Consider the following 24959-nt stretch of genomic DNA (forward strand, 5'->3'; position numbering starts at 1 on the left):
ACAGACCCATGGCCTTGTGCCTCTCCCATGGTCTATCATCCCAGGCTTCTTGGAAGCTGCAGCCTGGCATCCCCTGCCCTTTCCAGACAACTTTCCATTCAGCATGTGCTCTTGCTCGATTCTCCAGGGCCAGGTGTGCCTCAGCTGTTGAGCCTTGCACATGTGAGGCCCTGGGCTCCATGCCCCACACCACAAAAAAGAAACAGATAAAATAATAGTAAACAAATCACTCAAACTCTGAAGGATGATTGTTGAAAAGCGGTGATTCCATCCATCTGTTATCTGTATGCTGTTCTTGTTTGGGGGCCATATCTGGCTTACTCCAGGCTCTGTCTCACAGATCACTGCTCAGTGGTGGTGCTCAGGGGCTCATAGGTAGTGCCAGGGGTCACACTTCAGTCAGCCACATGATAGGCAGGGGTCTTAACTCCTACCTACACGCTCTCTCCAGCCAGCCAGGATAACCTCATCCCCCAAAGCAGGTGAAAAAAAACTTAATCTAAGAGATGGCAAAAAATAAATAAATAAATAAAACACCTGTAAATGTAATTGGAAACCACCATCTTTTCATGGTGAAAAAGTTTCTAGTGAACAACTTCATTTCCTTTTCCTTCTTATCAATGCTACCACTCTTGGGCCTGGGGGATTGTTCCAGAGCACTCAGCTCAGATTTTTTTTTCTTTTTGGGTCACACCTTGTGATGCTCTGCACTCAGGAATTACTCCTGGAGGTGCTCCGGGGAACTTACGTATTGCTGGGAATCGAACCCGGGTTGGCCACGTGCAAAGCAAACGCCCTACTCTCTGTGCTATCACTCCAGCCCCTCGGGCTCAGATTCTGGGCAGTGTGACTACTGAAGGCTGTGGTGACTCACCCCTGCCCTGCATAGGCTGCACCCCTGGGCCTGCAGGGACGGGCAGGACAGTTGGACAGGTCAGCGTCACCCGGCCCTTCTCTCTGGGTAATCCCAGTGTTTGGGCGGATGCTTGTCTGTAGCCAAGAACATTATGATCTCATTCCCTGCTGGCCTCACTTTTGTCCCGGAGCACCCCCAGAAGCTTTGCGGGCTGCGGGGGGAGGTATTGAGGAGGTATGGGCACTGGGTGAACAACCTGGAGGAGGAAGGAAGGAGCAAAGGCAGGAGTCTGGCCTCAGCTCTGGGGTGGGAGAGGCTAGCTGATCGGAGCTTCAGTTTTCTCAGATGCAAAGTGGGACTGACTGCAGCTGGGTGAAGGGATGATCTCACAGTGGAGCATCTTGGCTGGCAGGCGATGCTTGGAGGATGCAGGCAGCAAGGGGGTTGGGGTGAGGGGGGCAGGGAGTCCTGAGCCACACTCCCCCCACCCACCAGCCGGGCCAGGGCCCTGTTGGGTGTAGTAACAAGAACGCAGATAAGGGACATGCTGAGAATGAAATCAACCACAGAGTATGTGGCACGCTTTTATTTAGTCCATCTTTATTTAAATGTGTGCTTTCGAAATAGCTTATTAAATAGGACCTTTTAAAAATTCAACTCAATATTTACAGCGAATTTTGTGCAAACATATTTGGACAGTGAGCTTCTTGCCCATCCTTTTCACGTGACTGCTTTACAAATCTGTATCACAACAAAACCTTGGCTACTTCCTTCTCTGCTTCTCAGGCTCGGCTTTCTGGCTGACAGGTACGAAACGAGGATAAAGAACCACCAGGCCAAGTCCCTGGGAAAGCAGATGTTTCCGCCAGTTTATAATCAAAGAATTGTGTAGGGCCTTTGCTTGCTCATGGGAAAAACATGTGTCCTTAAAGAAGACTGAGAAAAATGTTCAGTGGTCATTGTACCTTCTTCTTTTTTAAAAAATACATTTCCTGTCCTCTCTCTAAGCAAGGTAGGAAAAGCAGAAAGGTCGATTTTAAGAGACTCACAATGTTAGGGACTGTAATAAAATAATCTGACTGCAGTAACTGGAGAACAAAGGTTGAAGGTTGACGCTGCCAAATGTCTCCCGCACTGGCCGGGCCAAAGTTGCCGTAAGGCGGGGGACAGGGTGGAGGACGCAGGGCCTGCGACAAGCTACGGAGAATGAAACCAGGTGACACTCTGAGCTCCCAGAGGGCTGAGAACACAGCACCCGATACTGTGACAAGGACAGAGGGCCTCTACGGAACGCAGCAAATCATGATTTGGAAGAGAAATGGTGGGAAAAAATGCCCCTTGTATGGCGTGTAAATCTAACCTTTAGAATCCTATTTGACACATGATGTCTGAAAATGTTTGTTTTCAATCTTATTTCAAACAACATCGACATTTATTCTTGTTGGTTTTATTTATGTATTTGTGTTTTTTAAGGAACTCAAATGAACTCCCTAATCATTCTGGTATACACGAGAATATTGGGGACTAAAATTGGTAGACTTTCTACTTGTTTACTGAAGACTCTTAATGGAAAACTGGAGTGGCCACTAGTTTGAAAATAAGCTGAAAACAAAACGAAACCCATCCCCAAAAGCTTGAGAACTTTTTATCATCATTTGCCCTTCCAACGTGCCCTTGTTTATTAAATTGGTCTACAGACCTGCACCACCTTTTTGACCCCTGGTTTTCTGCATGCTAGGCCTCTAGAGCACACTTGTACACTTTCCCCACAAAAACAGTACCCCGGCAATGATGCATGAAGTGTGCAATTTACTCAGGCCACCTCCCAGGGTCTGCCTCTGACATTTGTTCATTCATCGTACTTAGTTGGTTCCAGGATAACCTGACTACAGAATGAAGTGTTGTGAGCATCCGTGCATGTGTGTGTGTGTGTGTGTGTGTGTGTGTGTGTGTGTGTTTGTGTGTGTGTCTGTGGGGGGGTGGAGGGTGGGGTGGGGGTGGTGCACAGGAGTTAAGCTGAAAAGATCCACTGTAATGAAATGTGGGAAAGAGATCAAAAAGGAAGGCTGAACAAGGAGGTGGGCGTTGATTTCCTAGGAAATCAGTTACAGCACAAAGAGATGGGCAGGACACAAGATTATGACCAGAAACGAGAGCCTTAAATAAATTTCTCTTAAGTGCAAACGCGCAAGCAATTTTGTACCAATTCCCCAGGCCAGTTATCTGAGGCCTGCCTCCTAAGGGTTCAGCGATGCTTCCACCCGGCCTGAGAGCTCAGCTGTAGGAGTCCACAGCCCTGCCGCCTTCTGCCAGCAAAGGGTTACAACTGTTTTCATCAACGTCTAACACAATTGTTCTGATTTCACATAAATAATCACAGACTTGATTAAAATGAATATATTATTCTAGGTTAATTTGTTTTCATTCAAATGTTTTTATATTTCATCTACCACAAACAATGAATTGAGCAAAATATAGGCACCTCCTAAGCCTTCCCCCAAACGATCACTTTTTTGAAATGACACATTTTGTACAAACAACAAGTGAGACAGTGAGTGTTGCAAGAAACGAGGCGAGGTCTTCACGGGGCTGTTTTCTTCAAGTCTCGAATCTGCTTGATCAGGTAGTTCTTCTCATCGGTGAACTGCTCATCATCTGTCCTCTCCTTCTGGAAGCTGCTCAGAAACTCAATGAGCTTGGGCTGGTTCTTCAACAGGATCTCCACGATAGGCTGTGTTTTGTGAGGACTGGCCACGAACACCTGAAACATACAGAAACAAGTATGTAGGACAAGGCACACAGGCCAGCCGGGGACAACAGGCCATACTTGTGGCCAGTGTCTTACTTTGTGTCACGTTTGTTACTAATAAGCACAGAGTCCAAGGTTATAGTCCTCATTGAGAAAAATCAGTAATTTCTCCATATCCGTTTTCCATACACAAAATATAAAATAGAAACAGACTTAGATGTATTTAATACATTCATTTGGTTTGGGAGCCACATCCAGCTGTGCTCAGAGCCTACTCCTGGATCTGCACTCAGGGATAAGCTGGTAAGGCTCAGGGGTCATATGTGGTACCAGGGATCGAACCTATGTCAGCCACTGGCAAGGTAAACCTCCTGCCTTCCGTCCTATCTTTCAGTTCCCAGGAATGTACTTGATAAATTTAGAGTGAAAGATTATGATACATTTTTAAAAAATAATTAAACATTTAGTTATGAGTGATTTATTATACTAATATATCCTGATATATTAATGAAAATCTAAGAGCGAATATATTTAATATTTAACATATTCATCTGGCTCAAAGTACAGAGTGGCAGTGGTAAAAAGTTCTTATCGCTTTCCCTGACATCTTCCCTTCAGGGGTCTAAGGTACAGATTTTCTTCCAACTGCTCCGGGCCCAGTTTCCACAGCCTCCCATTCCGCAGTCTAGTCTCAGAAAGGTCCATGTTGACACCAAGGTCAACTGATAATTCAGCTACACTGTCAAAGACAGCACTGGCAATTCTCAACCCAAACTCAACATGATAATACCAACCAGTACATTATTTTTCAATGGATATACTTCCTAGTGAGACGCTACACATAAGATGACAGCATAAGGAATTTTATAAATTTTCAATGATCAATTAACATCTCATTTATATCGAATGTTCTATGTTTATGTTTAACTATGTTTAACTATTCAAAATTCCTTTTCTTAAGATAAAACACCTTGTACTTCTATAGGCCTATTCAGATTTTCACCTTTAAATTTTCTTAATTATCTTCATTCTTGAGCATTGACGAAGATCAGAACTCCGGATTCTATCTCTCATTTGAGTGAATCGTGATATTCCAAGCATAGTTCTTTCGATTCCTCTTTGAGAGACCCGAATAGCGTTCTCATCCTGTTTTCGTAGGGTCCAGGTCTCTGAGGCATATGTTAATGCAGGAAGAACAGTGGAATCAAAGAGATGTGCTCGTAGCTGGAGGTTCTTTGTCCTTTTAGTTATTTCTTCAATGCTCTTGAAGGCATTCCAAGCCGCTCTCTTTCTCCTGCGCAACTCAGGTGCCAGGTCATTCATCATGTTGATTTCTCGACCTAGGTATATATAACTGTTGCATTCGGAGATGGTGGTTCCGCTGAGAGCGAATGGAGCGTCAGGAACAAGGCTGTTTCTCATAAACATTGTCTTCGTAAGATTCAGCTGTAGTCCGACCTTTCCACATTCACGGTCAAAGTCGTTCAGCATTTGTGCCGCTTGGCTGATGTTTGATGTTATTAGAACGATGTCATCAGCAAAGCGGAGGTGGTGTAGTTGCCGACCATCTATCTTCACTCCCATGTTTTCCCATTCCAGTCGTCGCATGATGTTCTCGAGGGTGGCACTGAAGAGTTTTGGTGAAATGGTATCACCCTGCCAAACCCCTCTCTTGATATGGATGATTACTTTTTGTAGAATGGTGAGATCTTGGTAGTGAATCCGCAATAGAGCTCACGAAGGATCCTGATGTATTGAGTTTGTACGCCCTGATTGGCTAGGGCTTCCATGACCGCTTCCGTCTCAACAGAATCAAAGGCCTTCTTTAAATCAATGAACGTTAGACAGAGCGGCATCTTGAACTCTCAAGATACCTCAATGAGCTTGGTTATTGTGTGGATATGGTCGATGGTACTGAATCCTTTTCGGAATCCAGCTTGTTCACATGGTTGTCCTTCATCTAGTGTTCTGCTAATCCTATTCAGGATGACTCGAGTGAATAGTTTGTAGATGACAGACAATAGGCAGATTGGGCGATAGTTGCCAATGTCGTGGATGTCTCCTTTCTTGTATAGTAGTACAGTCCTGTTGGTTTTCCATTGGGATGGAACCTTGCATTCAGACAGGTAGCGTGTGAAGAGTCGAGCCAATGTATTGATGAGTACTGATGGTAAGTTCTTCAGGTGTTCAGGTCTGATCTTGTCTGGGCCAGGTGCTCTTTGTTTCTTTACCGACGAGATGGCATGTTGGATTTCGGAAGGGAGAACATTGGGAACGACACATCCATCATGTGGTATGTGGTATGTGGGCAAGTGGATGTGGCTATTAAAGAGATCTGAGTAGAAGTCATGAATAATCTTCTCCATTGCTCTTCTGGAAGATGTGATAGATCCATCATGATGTCGGAGGGCAGTCATCTTGGTTTTGTAGTTGGTGAAGGACAGGCGGGCACTACGAATGTTTTACCCAGCTTCTGCTGCATCTACCAGTACTGCTGCTCTCCTGTTTTTGAGGTCATCCTTGATGGCTTCTCTGCACTGTTTTGCCAGTTCGGATGTTCGCTTGTGGTTGCCTGAGGCATGTGCCAAGCCACGTTGGCGAATAAGTTCAAGAGTGTTCGAAGAAAGACGGTTTTTTGTGGTTATCTCTCTCTTGGCATTCCTTGCACAATCATGGAGGTGCTGAATCATTCGATCGTATTCCTCATCAATGTTGTCAATGACGGCATCTTCCCATGTTGCCGCAATAGAGCCAAAGAGCTCCCAGTTGGTGGTTGTCTCATTTGCCAAGACATCAAAAATCAGATGGGCTGGACACGTAATGAGGTTTACAGACAACCGCTGGACTAGAGCCATTACTGATTGGATTCCACGGGACATCAAAAGATCACGTGGATGCCCACCTATAAGATGGTCAGACTTCTTCGTCAAGACCCTAAATGATCGGTTTGAGGCTCTGCATGTTCCTAGAATGAACAGGTACCATTGGGCTACGCTAGCACGCAACCGGGATGAATGGAGACGTTACTGGCACCCGCTCGAATAAATCGATGAATAACGGGGATTAAGTGATTAAGTGATTAATTATCTTCATTATTATCTTAATTTTCTTCCTAAAGTTTACAGTTGCAGAACTTACCTATTTCATGTAAACTCTAAAATATATTTATGAAGAATTAAAAAAATAGTTTTATTAAAGATGGGAAAGATAGGGTTATTACCAGAACAAGACACAGGCACAAAATAGAAGTTAATAAAATACATTTTAGACACCAGAGTTGAAAACTTACCTATGTAAATGAAATTAGGCAGCATATTATGTTGTATTAAATGATTTTAATGTCTTTATTTACATAGGTTAAATCATATAGCAATCAATCACCACAGATTGGCTTTTATTAATTTATTTTTTGATAGTTGAATTTGCCATCCTCTGTTTTCTTGGAGCAAGGAATATGAAATAAATTTGTTTTGTGCCTGTTAAGGGGGGCAGGCTGGAGGCGGGAAGGGAAAATGGAGACATTGGTGGAAGGAAGGTCACACTGGTGGTGGGATTGGAACTGGAACACTATACGTCTGATACAACTGTACTCTGAGTAGCACTGTAGCACTGTCCTCCCGTTCATCAATTTGCTCGAGTGGGCACCAGTAACATCTCTATTGTGAGACTTGTTGCTACTGTTTTTGGCATATCGAATATGCCATGGGGAGCTTGCCAGGCTCTGCCATGTGGGCGGGATACTCTTGGTAGCTTGCCGGGCTCTCTGAGAGGGATGGAGGAATCGAACCGGGGCTGGCCACGTGCAAGGGTGAACGCCCTACCTGCTGTGCTCCAGCCCACAGACCAATATCTCTTATAAATAAAGGTGCAAAAATCCTCAACAAAATAAAAGCAAAGCAAGTTCGTGATCATACTAAAAAAGATTATATGCTGGGGCCAGAGTGATAGTACAGTGGGTAGGGCATTTATTTGCCTTGCACGCGGCTGACCCAGGTTCAGTCCCTAGCATCCCATATGGTCCCTCAAGCAATGCCAGGAGTAATTCCTGAGTGCAGAGCCAGGAGTAACCCCTGAGCATCACTGGGTGTGACCCAAAAAACAAAAACAAAACACCTATGATCAAGGAGGATATATTCCAGAAATAAATACAAGGGTGGTTTAGTATAGTGTAATGCACCACATGTACTAGGTAGATTGAGCGGTTTCCCTTCAAAAGATTAATGTTCAGATCTTAACCCTAGGTACTTATGAATGTGGCCATATTTGGAAATACAGTGGTAATTCAATTTAGGTGAGGTCATCCTTGCTTAGGTGCGCTCCAATCCTGGGACTTACATCTCCACAAGATGAAGGAAATCCCACATGCAGATGAAAACAGAGATGACACCTGTAAGTCCAGGAATGCCAAGAGCAGCTGGCGGCCACAGAAGCCAGGAGAGAGACGGAGTCTCTGAAGAGTAACCGAGCAGCCCACACTCTGACCTTGAAATTCTAATCCCCAGAACTGTAAGAAAATAACTCGCTACTGTTTAAAGACAATTTTGCTTTGGCTGCTCTAGTAAACTCTGATTCCACATTAATACAATAAGAAAACCACATGATCAGTTCAGTGAATGCAGAAAAGGTATTTGACGACACGTTTTCAAGAGGAGAGAAATTATCTGCAAACAACATTAGTTTCTAGTATTTGGAATACATAAAAAAAACTTACACCTCAATAACAACAACAACAAAATCTCTTTTTAAAGAGTGAGACTTGGAGAGATATTTATCTAAAGAAGATGGGGGAGGGGTAGTGGTATGGTGCCACCAGCTGGTCAACTTGTACCTGCGGGGCGAGTGTATCAGCAGCCTGATGGTGTCTACAGGCTTCCTGATACCCCCAAATTGCCACTGTGTCTATGGCCAGACCCCAACAACTTGGGACCAAGCTTACTAAGAAATTAAACGGCCAAAAGTTAGGTACATGGAAGCCGCACCCACAAACCACCTCCAGCTCATCTATACAAACCCATTTACTGGCCTTATTTCAGAGATCCATAAATAAATCTCAAAAGAGATCAAAAACTGCAGTTAATCTCAGACCCGCGCACGGCTGAACAGACTGGGGTAAACGGGAGGGGGGCAGGTTGGCCTGTGTCTGCCCAAGCAGGTCCCCAAGCAGCCACTTACTTCCACAATCCAAAATCGCCACCATAACCCCAGCCTGACTCCAACGTCTCAGGACGGACCTGACCAAGATATAACCTGCTGAAAATTCGGGTATATGGGTTTTGTGACTAAAATATCCAGGCTTTGTCAGAGTTGGGATGGGCTACCTCCCCCTACTTCCCAATAATCCTGGAAGCACTGGCAGTCATCCCCATGAACCAACTCCAGAGCCACCATGTAAGATCAACTGCTATCTTACTTCAGAGACCCATAAATAAATCTCGAAAGAGATCAAAAGCCTGAGTTAATCTTGAATCCACACATGGCTGAACAGACTGGGGTAAATCCGAGGGGGATGGCCTGTCTGGTGCCCACCCAAGCGGAGTCCCTGGCAACTGCCTGCTCCCACAACCCAAAATCACTGTCATGCTCCTGGCCTCACTCTACCACCTCAGGACGGACCTCACCAAGATACAATCTGCTGAAAATTTCGGTATGCGGGTTTTGTGACTGAAATCTCTAGGTTTTCTTGGGGTCAGGATGGGCTACCCCCTCCCCCCCACCTCCCTGTATACTTCCAGAAGCCTCAGCAGTCAGGTCCACATCCCCAAACTGCCAACCAATTGAAAAGCTGCTCAAGCCTTAGCATCCTGATAAAAATACTGAATGCCCTGAACAAACACCATGACCTCTTAGCACCTACATTGCAAACCATAATGCACAAAAGGAAAAGGAGAGAGAGAGCAAGAAGGAAAGTGTCTCCCATAGACGGAGGCTGGGGATGGGGTTATTGGGGGATGGTGAGAGGGAAACAGGGGACACTGGTGGTTGAAAATCCACACTGGTGGAGGGATGGGTGCTGGATCATTGTATGATTGAAACCCAATTATGAACAGCTTTGTAATGGTCTATCTCATGGATATTCAATTAAAAAAATAAAAGTAATGTGGAGTTCATGCCCAATTCAATCAGCTTAATCAATAGCTGAATAAATTGCAGTACTCCTACATTAATTTAAAAAAAAAAAACAGGGATGGGCAGATAGTGCAGGGCTGTTAAGGCTCTCGCCTTGAATGCTTCTGGCCCTGGTTTGATTCCTGGCATGGCATATGGTCCCCTGAGCACTGCCAGGACTCTAGAGCTGGGAGTAAGCCCTAAACACAGACAGGTGTTTGTGTGAGTGAGTGGGGTGTGTGTGGGTGGGGGTGGGGGGGGAACGGCGGGGGCGGGAGAAGGAAGAGAAGGGGGAAGAGAGGGAGAGGAGAAGAGCTGCTGTAAGTTATCAGCTGGAAATTGTCTGGCGTTTTGTGGTTACTACTGGGGGAAATAATTATTCACAACGAGGGTGCGGGGAGTAGGAGGAGGGGGGGAGGAAGAGGAGGGAGAGGGGGAGGAGGAGGAGGAGGAGACTGCTTTGCTGCAATCCAAAATAAAGTGTATTGGACTGTGCAGACAGGCACGAGGGGTCTACCCAAACACTGGGCAAGCCTTGAAAAACCTTAACCTTGTTTTCAAATGTCAAGACCTTCCTCATTTAAAAGTTTTTAATGGCACCTAAATTCTGATGCCTCAGTGTATGATTCCCTCAGTGTAGGTGAGATACTTCCCAACTGGGACAAAGTAATTATAAGGAATATACTTCTTCTTATTTTCCTTTTTTTTGGGGGGGGGTCACACTTGGCAACAGTCAGGGGCACTGTCACCTCTGTGCTGGGGTTCACTCCCAGCAGTACTCGGGGGAACAAGTGATGGCAGGGAACAACTCCTGCGTACAGGGCACCTGCTCAGTCCTCTGAGCTGCCTCCCATTCGCAGAACAGCTCTGCTGGATCAGGGAATGGATGTGGACTTGTACATGGAACCACGGCTTTTGAATGTTTATTCTAGTACAGAGTTTCCTGGCTCTGTCGGCTGTGCCTCTTAAAAAGATGTTATTTCCCAGGGCAGAGAGGTGGTTCAGTAGCAGAGTATATGGTACACAGCTGTGAGGATTTGGGTTCAACCCCCAGCTACACACACACACACACACACACACACACACACAAAGGGTGTTTTCGAACCATCCACAAACAAGTTAAATAAATAAAATACCTGATCTCTCTTTCTGAAAATGCACTGTAATTGGCTGCACCTCCTTAATTGACATAAAATGCTCCAAAATGTGATTTATCCTGTTCTCAGGCACATTTAGCAAAAGGCTAATACCATGACCACAGTTCCAATATTTTCAGCTTAGAACATTAAGAAACAAAACAAAGCATATTTTTCCATCTGATTCATTCAATTGTATTTTGTAGCAGACCACGTTACAGAAAGCTAGTCTAGTGCAAGGCTGGAAAGCTTTGTATATATATGGACAGGGGCTCTTGGCACAGCTACATGGAAGTTCATGATTCAAAGCAAAACCCTGTTCAAAACCAAGCAAAATCCCTGCAAGTATAAGACAGGACTTTTTTATTCCCAAGGATCCCCACTTCAAATAAATATGAGTGAGCAATATGACATTCAGATACTTTTCAGTTACTTTCTTGTACTGCTCAGAGTAATTTTTTTCCTGATTAAGAAAGGACATGATTCTTGGGGCTGGAGCGATAGTACAGTGGGTAGGGCATTTTCTTTGTGCCCGGCCAAACTGGGTTGGATTCCCTGGCATCCCATATGGTTCCCCATGCACTTCTGGGTGCAGAGCTACAAGTAACCCCAGAGCATCGCTGGGCGTGGCTCCTGAAACCAACATCCCCGCCCCCCCTCCAAAGAAAAGACCTGATTCTTGCCTCGCCAGCTAGTGGTGTCTGAGCACCAGTGAGCTCATACAGGATCTGAGTGAGCTCTGTTGCCTGTCCAGGAAGGATCTGGAAGGGAGGGAAGCGCAGGCAGAGGTTCGAGATGTTGTAAAACTCTAGAATTTCCATGTGGCTGGAAAGACAGTGCAGGAGCTGAGATACTTGGCTTGTGTGTGACCACAACAGCTATGGTCCTGGTTCGAATCCCCGGCACCAGGTCACCCCAGAGCACCACCAGGTGTGACTCCCAAACCAAAACAAAGAACCAAGAATCTCCTCAAACCCTCCTCTTCAACTGCCATCATTCGTACCCTCAGAGGAAAGTGATCCTGGTGGAAGACCAGCCGCACAGAGGAACGCAGACTCCAACAAGAAATTTAAAAAGAAAATCACTTAGTTATTCCATCCAGGAATAAGCACTGTGAGTATCTGGTGTTACCTTTCCAGCATTTTCTCCCTGCGCACCTATTCTACACAAAATCAAGCTTGTATTTTGTCCATAGTGGTTTGTAACAGCCCCCTCCGCTATCTGTAACACTTAGAGCTTCTTACATGAAGTGACTCAACATTTAAGGTATAGTCAGTGCTATAATAACAGAAATAGCTATTATTATCATTGCTTTGGTATTTTGGAATTCAAGTCTCAAACGGCATATTACTGCAGAAATTATGTATTCCAAAATCATATGTAAAGATAACAATTAAAAAAATACTCAACTTTTCCTCATATACCACTGAATTCCCCCGATTCCCCTTTTCTGGGTGGGTGTCATATTTGGTCCCGCTCAGGGCTTACTGCGGGCTCTTTGCTTAGGGATTACTGCTGGTGTTTGGGGGGCCATGTGCGGGGGCCAGGGATTCAAACCTTGGTCAGCTGCCTCCAAGGAGAGTGCCTTAATTCCTGAACTATCTCTTTACCCCACTCTCAAAATATTTCTAATTAAACTATGCAGCAGCAAGGTGATCTTTGAGGCATGAGTTATGCACTATCTCAACAAGTAAAGAAGCAATCTGAATTACAGCTTTTCATTTTTCCCTCTGCCACTGTGTTAAAGAGAGAACTGGTCCAGAGGCTAGAGCGAGAGCTCAGGCCTGAAGGCCACATGCTCCATACAGGAGGCCTCGGTGCTCCCCAGAGCACTGCTTGGAGCAACTCCATGTGAAGTGCCCGGGGAAGCCCTCCCATGGGTGCCCCCAAAGCAAAGAATCAAAAGAAAAGTAAAAAACAAAATGGGCACAATGCGATCAAATAAATATATATAAATTTAACATTCTTCACTATTTTAAAGTAGTCGATGAAACATTACATTGGCAGTTGATAAACACTTTTTCACTCTACTGCTAAAATTTCTGGGATGACAATTAGAAAATCAGCTCACAGCTGACCCCTAATAATTTCATTTTGTCTCAGTTCCTTCCTCCAGGAGACTTAGCCATGGTTCATCAGGACTAAATCAGCATACTGGAAAATGGGTCCTTAAGGACCTGGATTCTCCATAGTTAGCCAGTCACAGTTTAATATGTGATTCATCTTCTTTTCAGTAACTCACATAGAAACCATTCCACAGGATTTTACTTGTCCCGAGCACATTTCTAGGTGAAATGTTGTAAAGCCACGCTCCTTGTTCCCATGGAAATCGCTGCTGCAGTCAATGGCTGGGTCCAAGTGACAGTAACACACTCGGGACACCACCGAGGGCAGTGGTCATGCCTCAGTCCCAGTGGCGAGGAGAAGTGAGCCTCAAAACACAGGCCATCCTTCACCCCTACATGGTCCTCTGCTAGGAAAGAGGCTAAGAGACAAGGGAAAGGGTCACTAGGGGTCACTTCCTGCATACACTCGGGCTCCATCTGGGAGAGCTGAACTCAGAGACAGTGAGTCACCAACGGCCTCCTGGACTGAGCAGTCACATTGGACTCCAGCCCTTTAACCCTTTCCTCTAGCCAGTGAGGAAATGGATCCAGATGGAAAATGAGCCAAACAGCCAGAGTCCCCTCCACCAGACAGCACTGCCCCGCCAGCCACCACTGGCCCACCGCAGGAAATACATGCAGGCACCTCACTGGATTCTTTGGAACTTATAGGCACATAATGAAAATGAGCCCCTAACTATGCAGCAAGGACATTTTTAATTATGTGTGCCACATCTTCTTTACCGTATAAAAATGGCTTTGGGGGGGCGGGGGGACAATCATTTGGAAAAAAAAACTGAATACAACTCTGGAACTTGGCAGTCACTTTTTCCAAATAATAAGACATTATTTGTTGCAAGTCAAGAACTTAGTTCATTCCGCAGAGGAAGAGGGGAGCTGGGCCAAGGGGGCAAACTGCTCACACCCGTGCAAGCAAACAGGCGGGCGGCTACTTTTAAAAGCGCCTCCTTTGTCCAATCAGATGACTAAATTCTGCTCCTCCTGGAAAATGAAGGAGACAACTTCTGTTTTGTCATCCACTGCATGTTTTTTCTTTTTTTTTTTTGCTTTTTGGGTCACACCCAGCGATGCTCAGGGGTTCCTCCTGGCTCTGCACTCAGGAATTACTCCTGGTGGTGCTCGGGGGAGTATATGAGATGCTGGGAATCGAACCCGGGTTGGCCACGTGCAAGGCAAATGCCCTACCTGCTGTACTATCGCTCCAGCCCCTGCATCTTCTTTTGGAATGAAAGTATGTCAAATGTTATGGAGAAATGTTACATTTGGAGAGCCCAGGCTGTGACACGCTCCCTGTAATTCCTGTCTGCAGAAGGCTTGGGCATGCCCATACTGTGGAGCTATTTCCTACACTTATAACCGTACTTTGGTTCCATTTTGTTCATTTCTTATGAAATAATTCTAACAGAGAGCAGTGCAGGGAATCCAGATCACACTTCGTGTTCCCATTCTTAGCGCTATCAAAATTGAACATCTCCCTAGACGTGCCTGTCAATTTTTTAACAAAATGGAGCACCACAGGTGTAATTAAAGACTGTAGCACACAGCGTGGAATTATTCTCTTGCCTCTCCTTCTCCTCAGTATCTCTCCTGAACCTGGTACCGATTATCCCCAGGCATATTTTTATACTCTATCTGTACTCACAGTTATAGTACACACTACCCAGTATTGTACACACTACCCAGCCACCACCACACTCCAGACCACTTTTCAGACGCTTGGGCTGAGCCTCACGCATGAGTGAAGCCCCACAGAACCAGGTAATGCAAAACTTTGTGACCTTGGACTCCAGGCTCAATGGGACCTGGAAACTGAGATCCTCTGTCTGCTTCTACCAATCCCCAGCGACCGCCAGAGATTACCCCCAGAAGACCCACCCTGCCAGTGCCAGGTAAATACCTCATCAGCTGACATCCACTACCTCTACTACCCAGCCACTGCCACTCTCCAAGATGCTTTCCGGGCACATCATAAGACACTTAATATCCATTTTCCATGATTACTGCACCCACCATATTTGATGTGGTTCACCTGGGAACACCTGGAAGGATGATTGGAGGCCGCCCTAAAAGCCTCCATCCCTCTTGGAGAGTCCGGCAAGCTACCCGTGGCGTATTCAATATGCCAAAAACAGTAAAAACAATCAAATGGTTTGAGGCTCTTCCAAACGGTTTGAGGCTCTTTGTGTTTCTGGAGCAAGCAGATGCCACTGGGCTATACTAACATTTGACAGGGACGAATAGAGACGTTACTGGCTCCCGCTCTAACAAATCGAAGATTAATGGGATGACGAGTGATAGAAGTGAACTGTACACACAGAAATCCGTACATAGTGTTTTCAAACTAAATAAGTGCTCTTAAGATCTGCATTGCCTGGGCCTGGGAGCTAGGACAGGGGTTAGGTTCTTGCCCTGCACCTGGGTGGATCTCTGGTTCAATCCCTGGCATGGCCTGGACTCCCCCACCCCCAAGCATCAAGCATCTATGGGTGTAGCCCAAGAGGCTCCCCAAGTGCCACCAGGTTGTGTTGGAGGCTCGTAGGGACTAAGGGGCAGCCCGATGTCCCGCATCTGGGCCCGAGTTGACCTGGTTGGCTGAGACTTGGCGGGAGGGCTGGCAGATGCCATGACGCCCCAGCCGAGCCCCTCTCATTCTCCCCTCTACGCAAGTAGTGGACGTGAGTACCAAGACGTTTCTTTAGGGCTTCGCTGATTCAGAGAGAGTAGTGAGCAGAAAACAAGGTCTGCGAATCCCAACACAGATTCAGGCCAGGCTCCTTCTCGGACTGTTTCAGCCACTTGGGAAACAGCATCCGTCTGTTTTCTCAGAGAAAATATTTAGAGATAGGGACTAGTTTGCAAACCTTCGACAAAAGGGCATTCATTAAACGGAATCTAAAATTTCATCTAAGTCATAGAAAACAAAATGCCTGTGCGTCTTAATTTTCTCCTTAGGATTGGGGGGAGAGTAAAAATGCAGGGAATCTGCCCTTGAAACTAGACAGCAGTGACCCAGTGACATATCTCTGCTACTTGGGTTTTTACCTTGAAGACATGGAAGGCTTCAAACTGAATGTTGGGACTCTTGTCTCGAAGGAGGTTCATCATCAGCTTGAGGTTCTCAGGCTTGCTGATGTACTTGGTCATGATGGCAAAGTTGTGGCGGTCCAGGATCAGTTCCCCGAGCAGCTGCAAGAAACACACGGTTGCGTTACACTCTGCCCGGGAGTCACCTTGGACAAAATGCATCTCATTTCTCTCAGAAATGTTAACAGGTGTGACAAAGGCTGCTTGCATGCAGAGCACTTTGCGGCTCAGGCAAGGAAAGAAGTCGCTAATGGGGTTTCTCTGGGTTTGGGAGCCAGGCCCATGGCACTCAGGGCCACTGCATGCTCCAGGGAGCCCGCAGTACTTGGGCTCAAACCCTGGGTTCCCAGCTACAGAGTATAATAATGCCAGGTTTGGGGGCTGGCTATTGCGAATTTATTTTTTGCTGCTTACTTTCATTTTCTTGATTCCCTTTCTTGGGAGGAAATGGCTTTCTTGGGCATTGAAATAAGATGGGTAGATTAGGGCACAGAGCTCTGTCCCACAAGACATGTCTTACAAAGTGTATGGTCTTGAGCATTACCTCCAGCACAGCTAGGGGTAATCCCCAGCACAGTGTGACCCCCCCCCCCCCAGCCTTCCCCCAGTAGTTACTGACCCCCTGCACCACCACAAAGCAACAAGAACCACAAAACTTATCACAGTTAAACATCCCTTACTGAATAGATGTATTTAAGTTGTTTACTAGAAAAAAAATAGCTTCTTTCTTATATTATAAAACCTGATCTACAGGGGGCTGGAGAAACAGCACAGCAGGTAAGGCGTTTGTCTTGCACACGGCCAACCCGGGTTCGATTCCAGCATCCCATATGGTCCCCCGAGCACCGCCAGGGGTGATTCCTGAGTGCAGAGCCAGGAGTAACCCCTGTGCATCGCCGGGTGTGACCCAAAAATAAAGAAACAAACAAACAAACAAACAAAAAAACCCACACAAAACCTGACCTACATTTAGACAAAAATGTTTTACAAAGCATGAAAGCAAACGTTTTTCAGCTGCTAAATAAATTGTTCCTTCAAGGCAGCACTGCTCCAGGCCCCGGGCTGAGTGCTTGATGTCCTGCCCGCGTGGAGGCATCTGCTCGTGAATGTGACCACTATCCCCATCAGCACCCCAGAGAGCTTCGATGCTCTTGGCACCTTCGTCCTGGATTTCCCAGACTCAAGATATGAGATAGAAATATAGATGTCACCTACATCTGTGACATTTCAAAAAATATAGTAGCCTGAACAGAAAGGGGTATTTAAAAGCAAAATGCAAGGAGCCAAGTCAGAGAAGTGGAACATCCTCTCAGGAGCGTCACTGAGTGGGCAGCTCCACCCTGTGCCCCTTCTCACAGCGTCTCCTCAAGCCACAGTGACCAGCTGCTGAGACGGACTCATCTTCCTTGATGTCCCCATTGCACCTGGAAACTCTTTTTGCTCTTGGTTTCAGGCCATTGCATTCTTGTTCCTTCTGACTCCCTTTTGCACTAGATAGGCAGGAAATGTCCATGCTATACACTGGAGACTCTCATCAGTATCTCCACTTTATAAAGTCTCACCCATGCCCACAGCTTCAACTATAACATGGAGAAATCTACATTTCTGTTCTCAACTCTTCCCTAAACTCTATCCCCATATTCCTAACTGCCTGCTGAGCAGCCCTGGTTGAACTCTTGGCTGGTCCATTACAACAGTGCTTAAACCAGTTCCCTTTCTTTTCTCCATCAGTAATATCCTATTGTGCCAGGGTCCAGGGCCAGAGAGCTGGACATCTTTCTTAGCTCTTTTCTTTCCCTCACATCAAATCCCTACCCAAGAATTACCAATTCTGTTTCAGTAGCAAACACCCTTCATTCCATTTTACTACCCCTGCATTAAAATGGAAAATTCACAGTAAAACTCACACCTTTGTTTTCATCTATCTGGATTCCTGCAACTGGGTCAAGAGATCTCTCTTCCAGGGCCTGGAGCAATAGTACAGGGGGAAGTCACTTGCCTCCAACTTGGCTGACCCAGATTTGATCTCCAGGATACCATAAGGTCCCCTGAGCACCACCAGGAGTGACCCCTGAGCACAGAGTGAGGAGTAAGCACTAAGCACCTCAAGGTGTTACCCCGAACCAAAACCAAACCAAACCAAAACAAAAAAAATCTTTCTTCCAGTCTACCCTTCCACTCTATCCTGCAAATAAGTCAGACGGATTTCCTGAAGATCACATTCCTGATTCCACCAAAAAGTCAGGGCGTTAACACAAAACCCACCCTGGATTCCTATGGATTTAGTGAGAAAATGAAACTCCCGAGAGAGGCCTTCCAACCCTTGGCAGCCAGAGTCACTCCCATTCCCTCCTCTGTGTGTTCCAGTGCACCTCACTCTTCTGGCCTTACCCAGGAAAAAGGAACAAAACAGTATTTTAAAAAAGTGTACATCAAGATGCTTTTACATAAAATATTTATCAGCGTGATCAAGTTCATTTAAACACCCAAACACTCACATTTTGTCCCACACTGTTTTCTGATGAAGAGAATGCTTCAGACTTATTTTGGAGAAATTCCTTCCATTTGTTTTGTTTTGCTTTGGTTTGGGGCCAAACTTGGCGGTGATCAGGGTTTACTCCTGGATCTGTTCTCAGGGATCACTCTGGTAGGCTTGGGGACGATATGGGGTGTTGGGAATTGAACTCAGGGGGGCTGCATGCAAGGCACATACCCTATCCAATGTACCATTGTTTAGGGCCTAATTTTTTTTTTTAACCTTGGAATGTTAATGAAATTGATGCGCACTCTCTCAAACCCCCCAAATTCTTTTGAATTGCAATCATTCTTGATAGTAATTTAATGTCTGGCTTCTAAAGAAAGTAAACTGTTAAGCCTAATTGCAAAATGGGAAGAAATTTATCTATAAATCGTTTTTTATTGTTACTAAAAAACCTAAGCACTCCTAAGATAGTTCAGGAAAGCTTACAGTACAGTCAACAAAATGTAGTAAGTAGCAGACACTTTACAATCAGAAAATTGGCTAAAAGACAACCTATTTAAGCAGAGGGGGTTTGAGCCACACCCAGGGTACTCAGGGCTTACTCGTGGTTCCGTGCTCATAATATGATTTTTACATCCCACAAATGAGTGCAATTATTCTACGTCTGTCCCTCTCCTTCTGATTTATTTCATTCAGTATGATACTCTCCATGTGTAAGCAAATTTTATTTCTCCTGGTGGCTGCATAGTATTCCATTGTGTAGATAAATCATAGTTTTCTTATCATTGACTGGTACTTTAAAAAAAATTTGATATTACCTTTTTAAAAATTAATTAATCTTGTTTTTTTCTTTTTGGGTCACACCCGGCGATGCTCAGGGGTTACTCCTGGCTCATGCGCTCAGGAATCACTCCTGGCGGTGCTCGGGGGATGATATGGGATGCTGGGAATCGAACCTGTGTTGGCCATGTTGGCTGCATGCAAGGCAAATGCCCTACCCACTGTGCTATCGCTCCAGCCCCTAAGTAATCTTTTTTTATTGAATCACTGTGAGCTATAGTTATATTTGAGTTTCAGTGATGGAATAATCGAACACCCATCCCTCCACCAGTGCACATTTTCTACCACTAATGTCCCCAGTATCCCTCCCCACCTGGTATTACCTTTAAAGATTGTCTCTTAGTCACATAATTCTCAGACTGAAGCAATTTCTCATAGTCTTCAAAAATCTAATGAAAAGAAAGTACACATTAGTGACACAGCCAGCAGGGAGGTCTCTCACTAGGTCTTCTCCACTCTCTTGTTTCAGAGCGAAATCCAAGCCGCACTACGGCCACTGTGTGGCAACTCCCTCTGTGTGTGATCCTGGGCTGATCCACAGGGTGACATTTCCCCCTTTCACTAGTCAGGAGAGCAAGTTTAAGTGACACAAGGAGAATATTTTGAGTTTTAGTTGTACAAATGGAAGACTGAATGGAACGAAAAAAGAATTCCTCTCAACAACTCACTTTGAATGAAACATCTACCAACTCATCTAGGAAGCTGAATTCCAAGATAACTCAGTTGGGGTTGGGGGTGCTGGAAGGGATCACACCTGGCAGTGCTTGGGGGGTCACAGGCGATGCCAGGAATTCCACCCAGGTCCGCAGCATCCACAGGAAGCCCTCATTCCTGTACAAGCCCTCTAGTCGCATGAGTAATTCATTTTAAAGAAATCTGTTTATGGAGCCTTGTTCAAGAACCAGTTAGGAAGATATAGACACAAAGTAACACCAGATCAGGTGTTACATGCAGGTCAGCTGAACCCGCTAGAGTGGCTTTCTTACAAGTTTGTTTAGGCAAGAATTGTTCTGTGTGTGGAGAGTGGATAGCTGGTAGAATGTTGGTCAGGTTTGTATGATCTGCACATCAAGCTTTGTTTCAACTTCAGGAAGCAGTGGGCGAGCACTTGCTGTGTGCAAGGCCAGCACCTTGAGCTGGTTGCTGACTGAACACTGACATGTCTGAGAGGAGAGAAGGGATGATAGAAGTGGGGAAAGGAGGACTGAGAGGAGAGAGAGTTCTGGGAAGGGTGACATGAGATTGGGGAAAACTTCCAAAAGGGGAACATTTTAGTCAGATTTCAAAAGGATGAGTTGGAATCACCATTAAAGAAGGGAGTGGGGAAAGTTTGGTATTTTATTAGTAAGTGAACAAGTACCAGCCAAGGGAAATTATTTCAGGGAGGGTAAAGTGCTCCCCAAGTCATTAGGGAGTTTGAGTTTGAGCACTGCATGGATGCTCTTAACAGTGCTGTTAACTGGGGCGTTAGAGGACAGTGGAGATGTGAAGAGGAGAAAGCCCGGCTGCCTGCCAGCTGCACTTTTCTATAATGTTTCCAGGTGACCTAGCTTCCAGAAAATTTTTTAAAAAGTTGGTGCATCATCAAGTCTGCCGGAGGGGAAAGGGTGTTGCCCCATTCGCCCTCTCCTCTCTGGAAAGAAAGATGGCGGCCACATGGGAGCCTTGTGGACAGCAGGTATGAGCCGGGAGTGTGGGGGCGACTAAAACCTCATGGGAAGGGGGGCATTTCGGTCCACCCTTCACGCCCTACCGAGGCCACCAGTTGCCCCCCACGAGCGGCTCTCCAGCACGGCCACGACTCCAGAACACAGAAACCAATTTCTTTACTATCTGACTTTCAGTAGAAATACTTCCAGGGTCAATAGGTAATTCTTGAACCCAGCTGTAGAAAGCAAATCACTTCACAATGCTTTTTCAGCATGTCTGATTTGGGGGGGGTAAACTCTAAATAATAGTGGTGAATCTTTTATTGAAACAATGAATCTAATCAAAGCAGATAGAGTGTTAACTAGAATTCATCTGCCTCACAGGGACGGGGAGGGGTGGGGGGTAGGGTTTTATTGGGGTTCTTCATGGTAAAAAATAAGTATTGGTAAAGGGAAATGTGTTTGATATTTGCATGACTGAGACCTAAACCTGAAAGCTTTGTAACCTTTCCCACAGTGATTCAATAAATTAAAAAAAAAAAAAAGTTGGTGCATGATTGCGGATGGTTGATTTGCGTTCTGGATCACAAACACAAGTGCTTATAGATCTAAAGAGGAGAGGGATGGCAGATAAAGAGAAAATGAGATCAAGTGTGATGTGACTTTTACTTACAGTGTCATAATTTTGTTCTAAGAAGTCTGCTACCAACACTTTATGTCTGGTTAATAAATCCTGAAAAAGAATAATCAAGTTAAAGCAATTAAAGTTCGTAAATGTTAACAAATCTGCCTTTTTCTCCAAAGGTTTAAAAGGCAATTAATTTGAAATATACAAAAGTTGCTTTGTGGTCCGCCGAAGTAACCACTGGGCTAAAGCCAGTCCAAACAAGTGGAGGTGCCGGGGATCGAACCCGGGGCCTCATACATGCAAAGCATGCGCTCTACCACAGCAGGTAGGGCGTTTGCCTTGCACGCAGCCAACATGGCCGACCCGAGTTCGATTCCTCTGCCCCTCTCGGAGAGCCCGGCAAGCTCCCCGTGAAGTATTCGATATGCCAAACACAGTAACAACAAGTCTCACGAAGGAGACGTTACTGGGCCCGCTCGAGCAAATTGATGAACAATGGGAGGACCGTGACCGTGATACAAAAGTTGCAGCTTAATATTTTTTTTATCTCTATCACGATATAATTTCCATTCTTAGATAAGATAGAAAGACAATTTTGCTTCATGTTAAAAACACTGCATATTGAAGCGGAAGTGATAGAACAAAGGATAAGGTACTTATAAGGCCTTGCACCTGGCCAATGCAAGTTTGTTCCCCAGTACCCCACCTGATCCCCTTGTGCCCCATCCCACCTGATCCCCTTGTGCCCCACCAGGAGTGATTCTTTTTTTTTGGGGGGGGGGTCACACCTGGCCATGCACAGGGGTTATTCGTGGCTCTGCACTCAGAAATTATTCCTGGCGGTGCTCAGGGGACCATATGGGATGCTGGGAATCGAACCCGGGTCAGCCATGTGCAAGGCAAATGCCTTACCTACTATGCTATTGCTCCAGGCCCCAGGAGTGATTCTTGAGTGCAGAGCCAGAAGTAATCTCTGAGCATTGCCAGGTATGGCTCCAAAACAAACAAAAAAAATACCCCATCGCGTTTTAATTTTTTTCTACCATGACTGGACTGATGGTAGTGAAACAAATGACTCCTGAGAGATGAGTTTACAGTGCATTTTTAAAACCATAACTCTACATTGTGATTATGATAGAAAAAAAAAAGTTGGTGATGAACTTAAAAAAAAAGTCACTGTTTCTGAAAAATAATTCTACATAGCCTCAACCCATCCCTCGTACAAAAATAGTTGTTTCTTAACTGTTTTCTTTGTATTATTTTATTTTTTAAAAGGTGTTTACTAAGGCACTGTGATTTACAAAATTAGTTAGAGTTGAGTTTTAGGCATATAATGGTCCAGCAGCAATCAATCCCACCACCAGTGTCAACTTCTCTCCACCAGCGTCTCCAGCTTAAGGAAGGAGGAGCAGGAGTGACATTTCATAGGGTCACCTCAAGCCGGTCCTGCTCTCGGGCTAATGGGCTGCAAGGGACCATGAGGGAGCACAACGAAGCCTTTCATAGTTGAGCACAAGCAGCTCTATCTGATTACAGACATGAACACAGAAAACTGCACAAACACAGAAGCGTTTGAACTGTCTTCAACTCACACCTCAATTATATCCTTAATTCGCCTTAACGCTGAAAGAAAACAAGCCTCTCCTAATCCTTTCTTAGATGCTTAGACGCTGAATACCCTGTCGAGGTACCGTGCAGAATTTAATTAAGAACCGGAACAAGAACTTTTTTCTTCAAGTTTTCCAAAAGAAATTCTTAAACTTTAATACATATTTAATTAAAACCTCCTATAAGCTTATATATAACATAAGCTTGTCGAGAAAAGGCAGAAGCAATGGTAAAACCCACTTCTTTTTTTTCAATAAAAAGCCAAATATTTAAAGCACAAGGGGTGGGGTTTCTATTCGAGTAGGCTCAGGGATTTCTCTTGGCTCTGTGCTCTGGGGATACTCTTGGTGGGGCACAAGTTTATCGCTGAATTTCAGGCATATAATGGAGGGCCAGGCGCATGGCCACACGCCTTATCTCTTGGACCACCTCTCTCCAGCCCCCAAAGGGAACTTCCTCCTTGCCGCCCCCGCCTCATGCCCAGTGGGATGGACAATTCTGGAACCGGAATTAAACAATGGAGAGCCCTCTATAGGGGTACACTCTTGGCATCTTGAGGTCAAACTGCAAACCTGATCCTTCAGCAGGGGACCACTAAATTAATTCCACACCTACAGTGGGGACCCTAAGTTTTTCTGAGTGGATATTTGGGATGCCCAGTTTTCAGACAACCCCTTCCTCAACTCCTGAGCAAGTGGCCCTGGCTGTAAAGAGGCAAGGATGGCTGCTCACAGGCAGTGCTCAAGCTGGTACAATAGCCGCCAGCTTGTATGAATGCGGCCAGCAGATGAGGGTTTCCCGGGAAGTTCCTGTCCACTCAGCATATATGGCACTAAACAGCCTGGAGAACACAGGTCCTGCAAGCACTAAGGGGATCCGGGGTGTCAGAGAGACGGCAAAGGATGCTTGTCTTGCACATGGCTGACCGGAGTACAATCCCTGGTACCACCTGAGGGTAGAGCCAGGAGTCTGGCCAGAACACCACCAACTATGGCTCCCAAGTAAAAAACAAACAACACAATTTGAAATGGGTTAAAAACAACAACAACAACAACAAAAAAAAAAAAACCAAAAATAAAATAGGATAAGATTCTAGGCAGGGGGAGAGTTGGACATTGGTGGTGGAGAATGTGCACAGGTGGAGGGATGGGTGTTTGATCATTATATGGCTGAAACTCAAACATGAAAGCTTGTAACTATATCTCACGGCGATTCTATTAAGAAAAAGAAAAGGAAGGAAGGAAGGGGGGAATAGAGGGATGAAAGGAGGGAAAGGAGTCAGAAAGACAGGGACAGATATAAGGTGACTGCACTCATTTGTGGAATATAAAGTAACATAATATGAGAGTAACACCTAAGGACAGTAGAGATAAGGACCAGGAGGATCACACCATGGCTTGGAAACTGACCTTACATGCTTGGGGAAAAGACAGTTGGGACAGTGAAGGGATTACTAAGAAAAATGATGAATGGAGGGATCGCTTGGGATAGGAGATGTGTGCTGAAAATAGATAAAAGGACCAAACACGATGGTCTCTTAGCACCTGTATTGCAAAATGACAACACCCAAAAGGAGAGAGAGAGTAAGAGGCAATGTGCCTGCCACAGAGGCAGGGGGTGGAAAGGGTGGGGTGGTGGAAGGGAACATTGGTGGTGGAGAATGGGCACTGGTTCATCATGTAACTGAACCGTAATC

General features: G+C 45.4%; 1 protein-coding gene across 3 annotated transcripts in view; it reads right to left on the reverse strand.

Annotated features, from left to right (window-relative positions):
* Positions 1 to 1427: 1427 nt before the first annotated feature.
* CAB39L (calcium binding protein 39 like) overlaps positions 1428 to 24959 on the reverse strand; it is a 123831-nt gene continuing 100299 nt past the window's right edge. For all 3 annotated transcript variants that reach the window (XM_056133063.1, XM_056133062.1, XM_056133064.1), the window contains 4 exons: positions 21701 to 21760; positions 19702 to 19767; positions 16015 to 16158; positions 1428 to 3617 (listed from right to left, as the gene is read on the reverse strand). In XM_056133063.1, the coding sequence (XP_055989038.1) occupies positions 3438 to 3617; positions 16015 to 16158; positions 19702 to 19767; positions 21701 to 21760 (450 nt within the window). In that variant the 3' untranslated portion in view covers positions 1428 to 3437. The remainder of the gene's footprint in view (positions 3618 to 16014; positions 16159 to 19701; positions 19768 to 21700; positions 21761 to 24959) is intronic.

This window comes from Sorex fumeus, unplaced genomic scaffold (genome assembly GCF_029834395.1).
Source record: "Sorex fumeus unplaced genomic scaffold, SorFum_2.1 ptg000095l, whole genome shotgun sequence".
NCBI lineage: Eukaryota > Metazoa > Chordata > Mammalia > Eulipotyphla > Soricidae > Sorex > Sorex fumeus.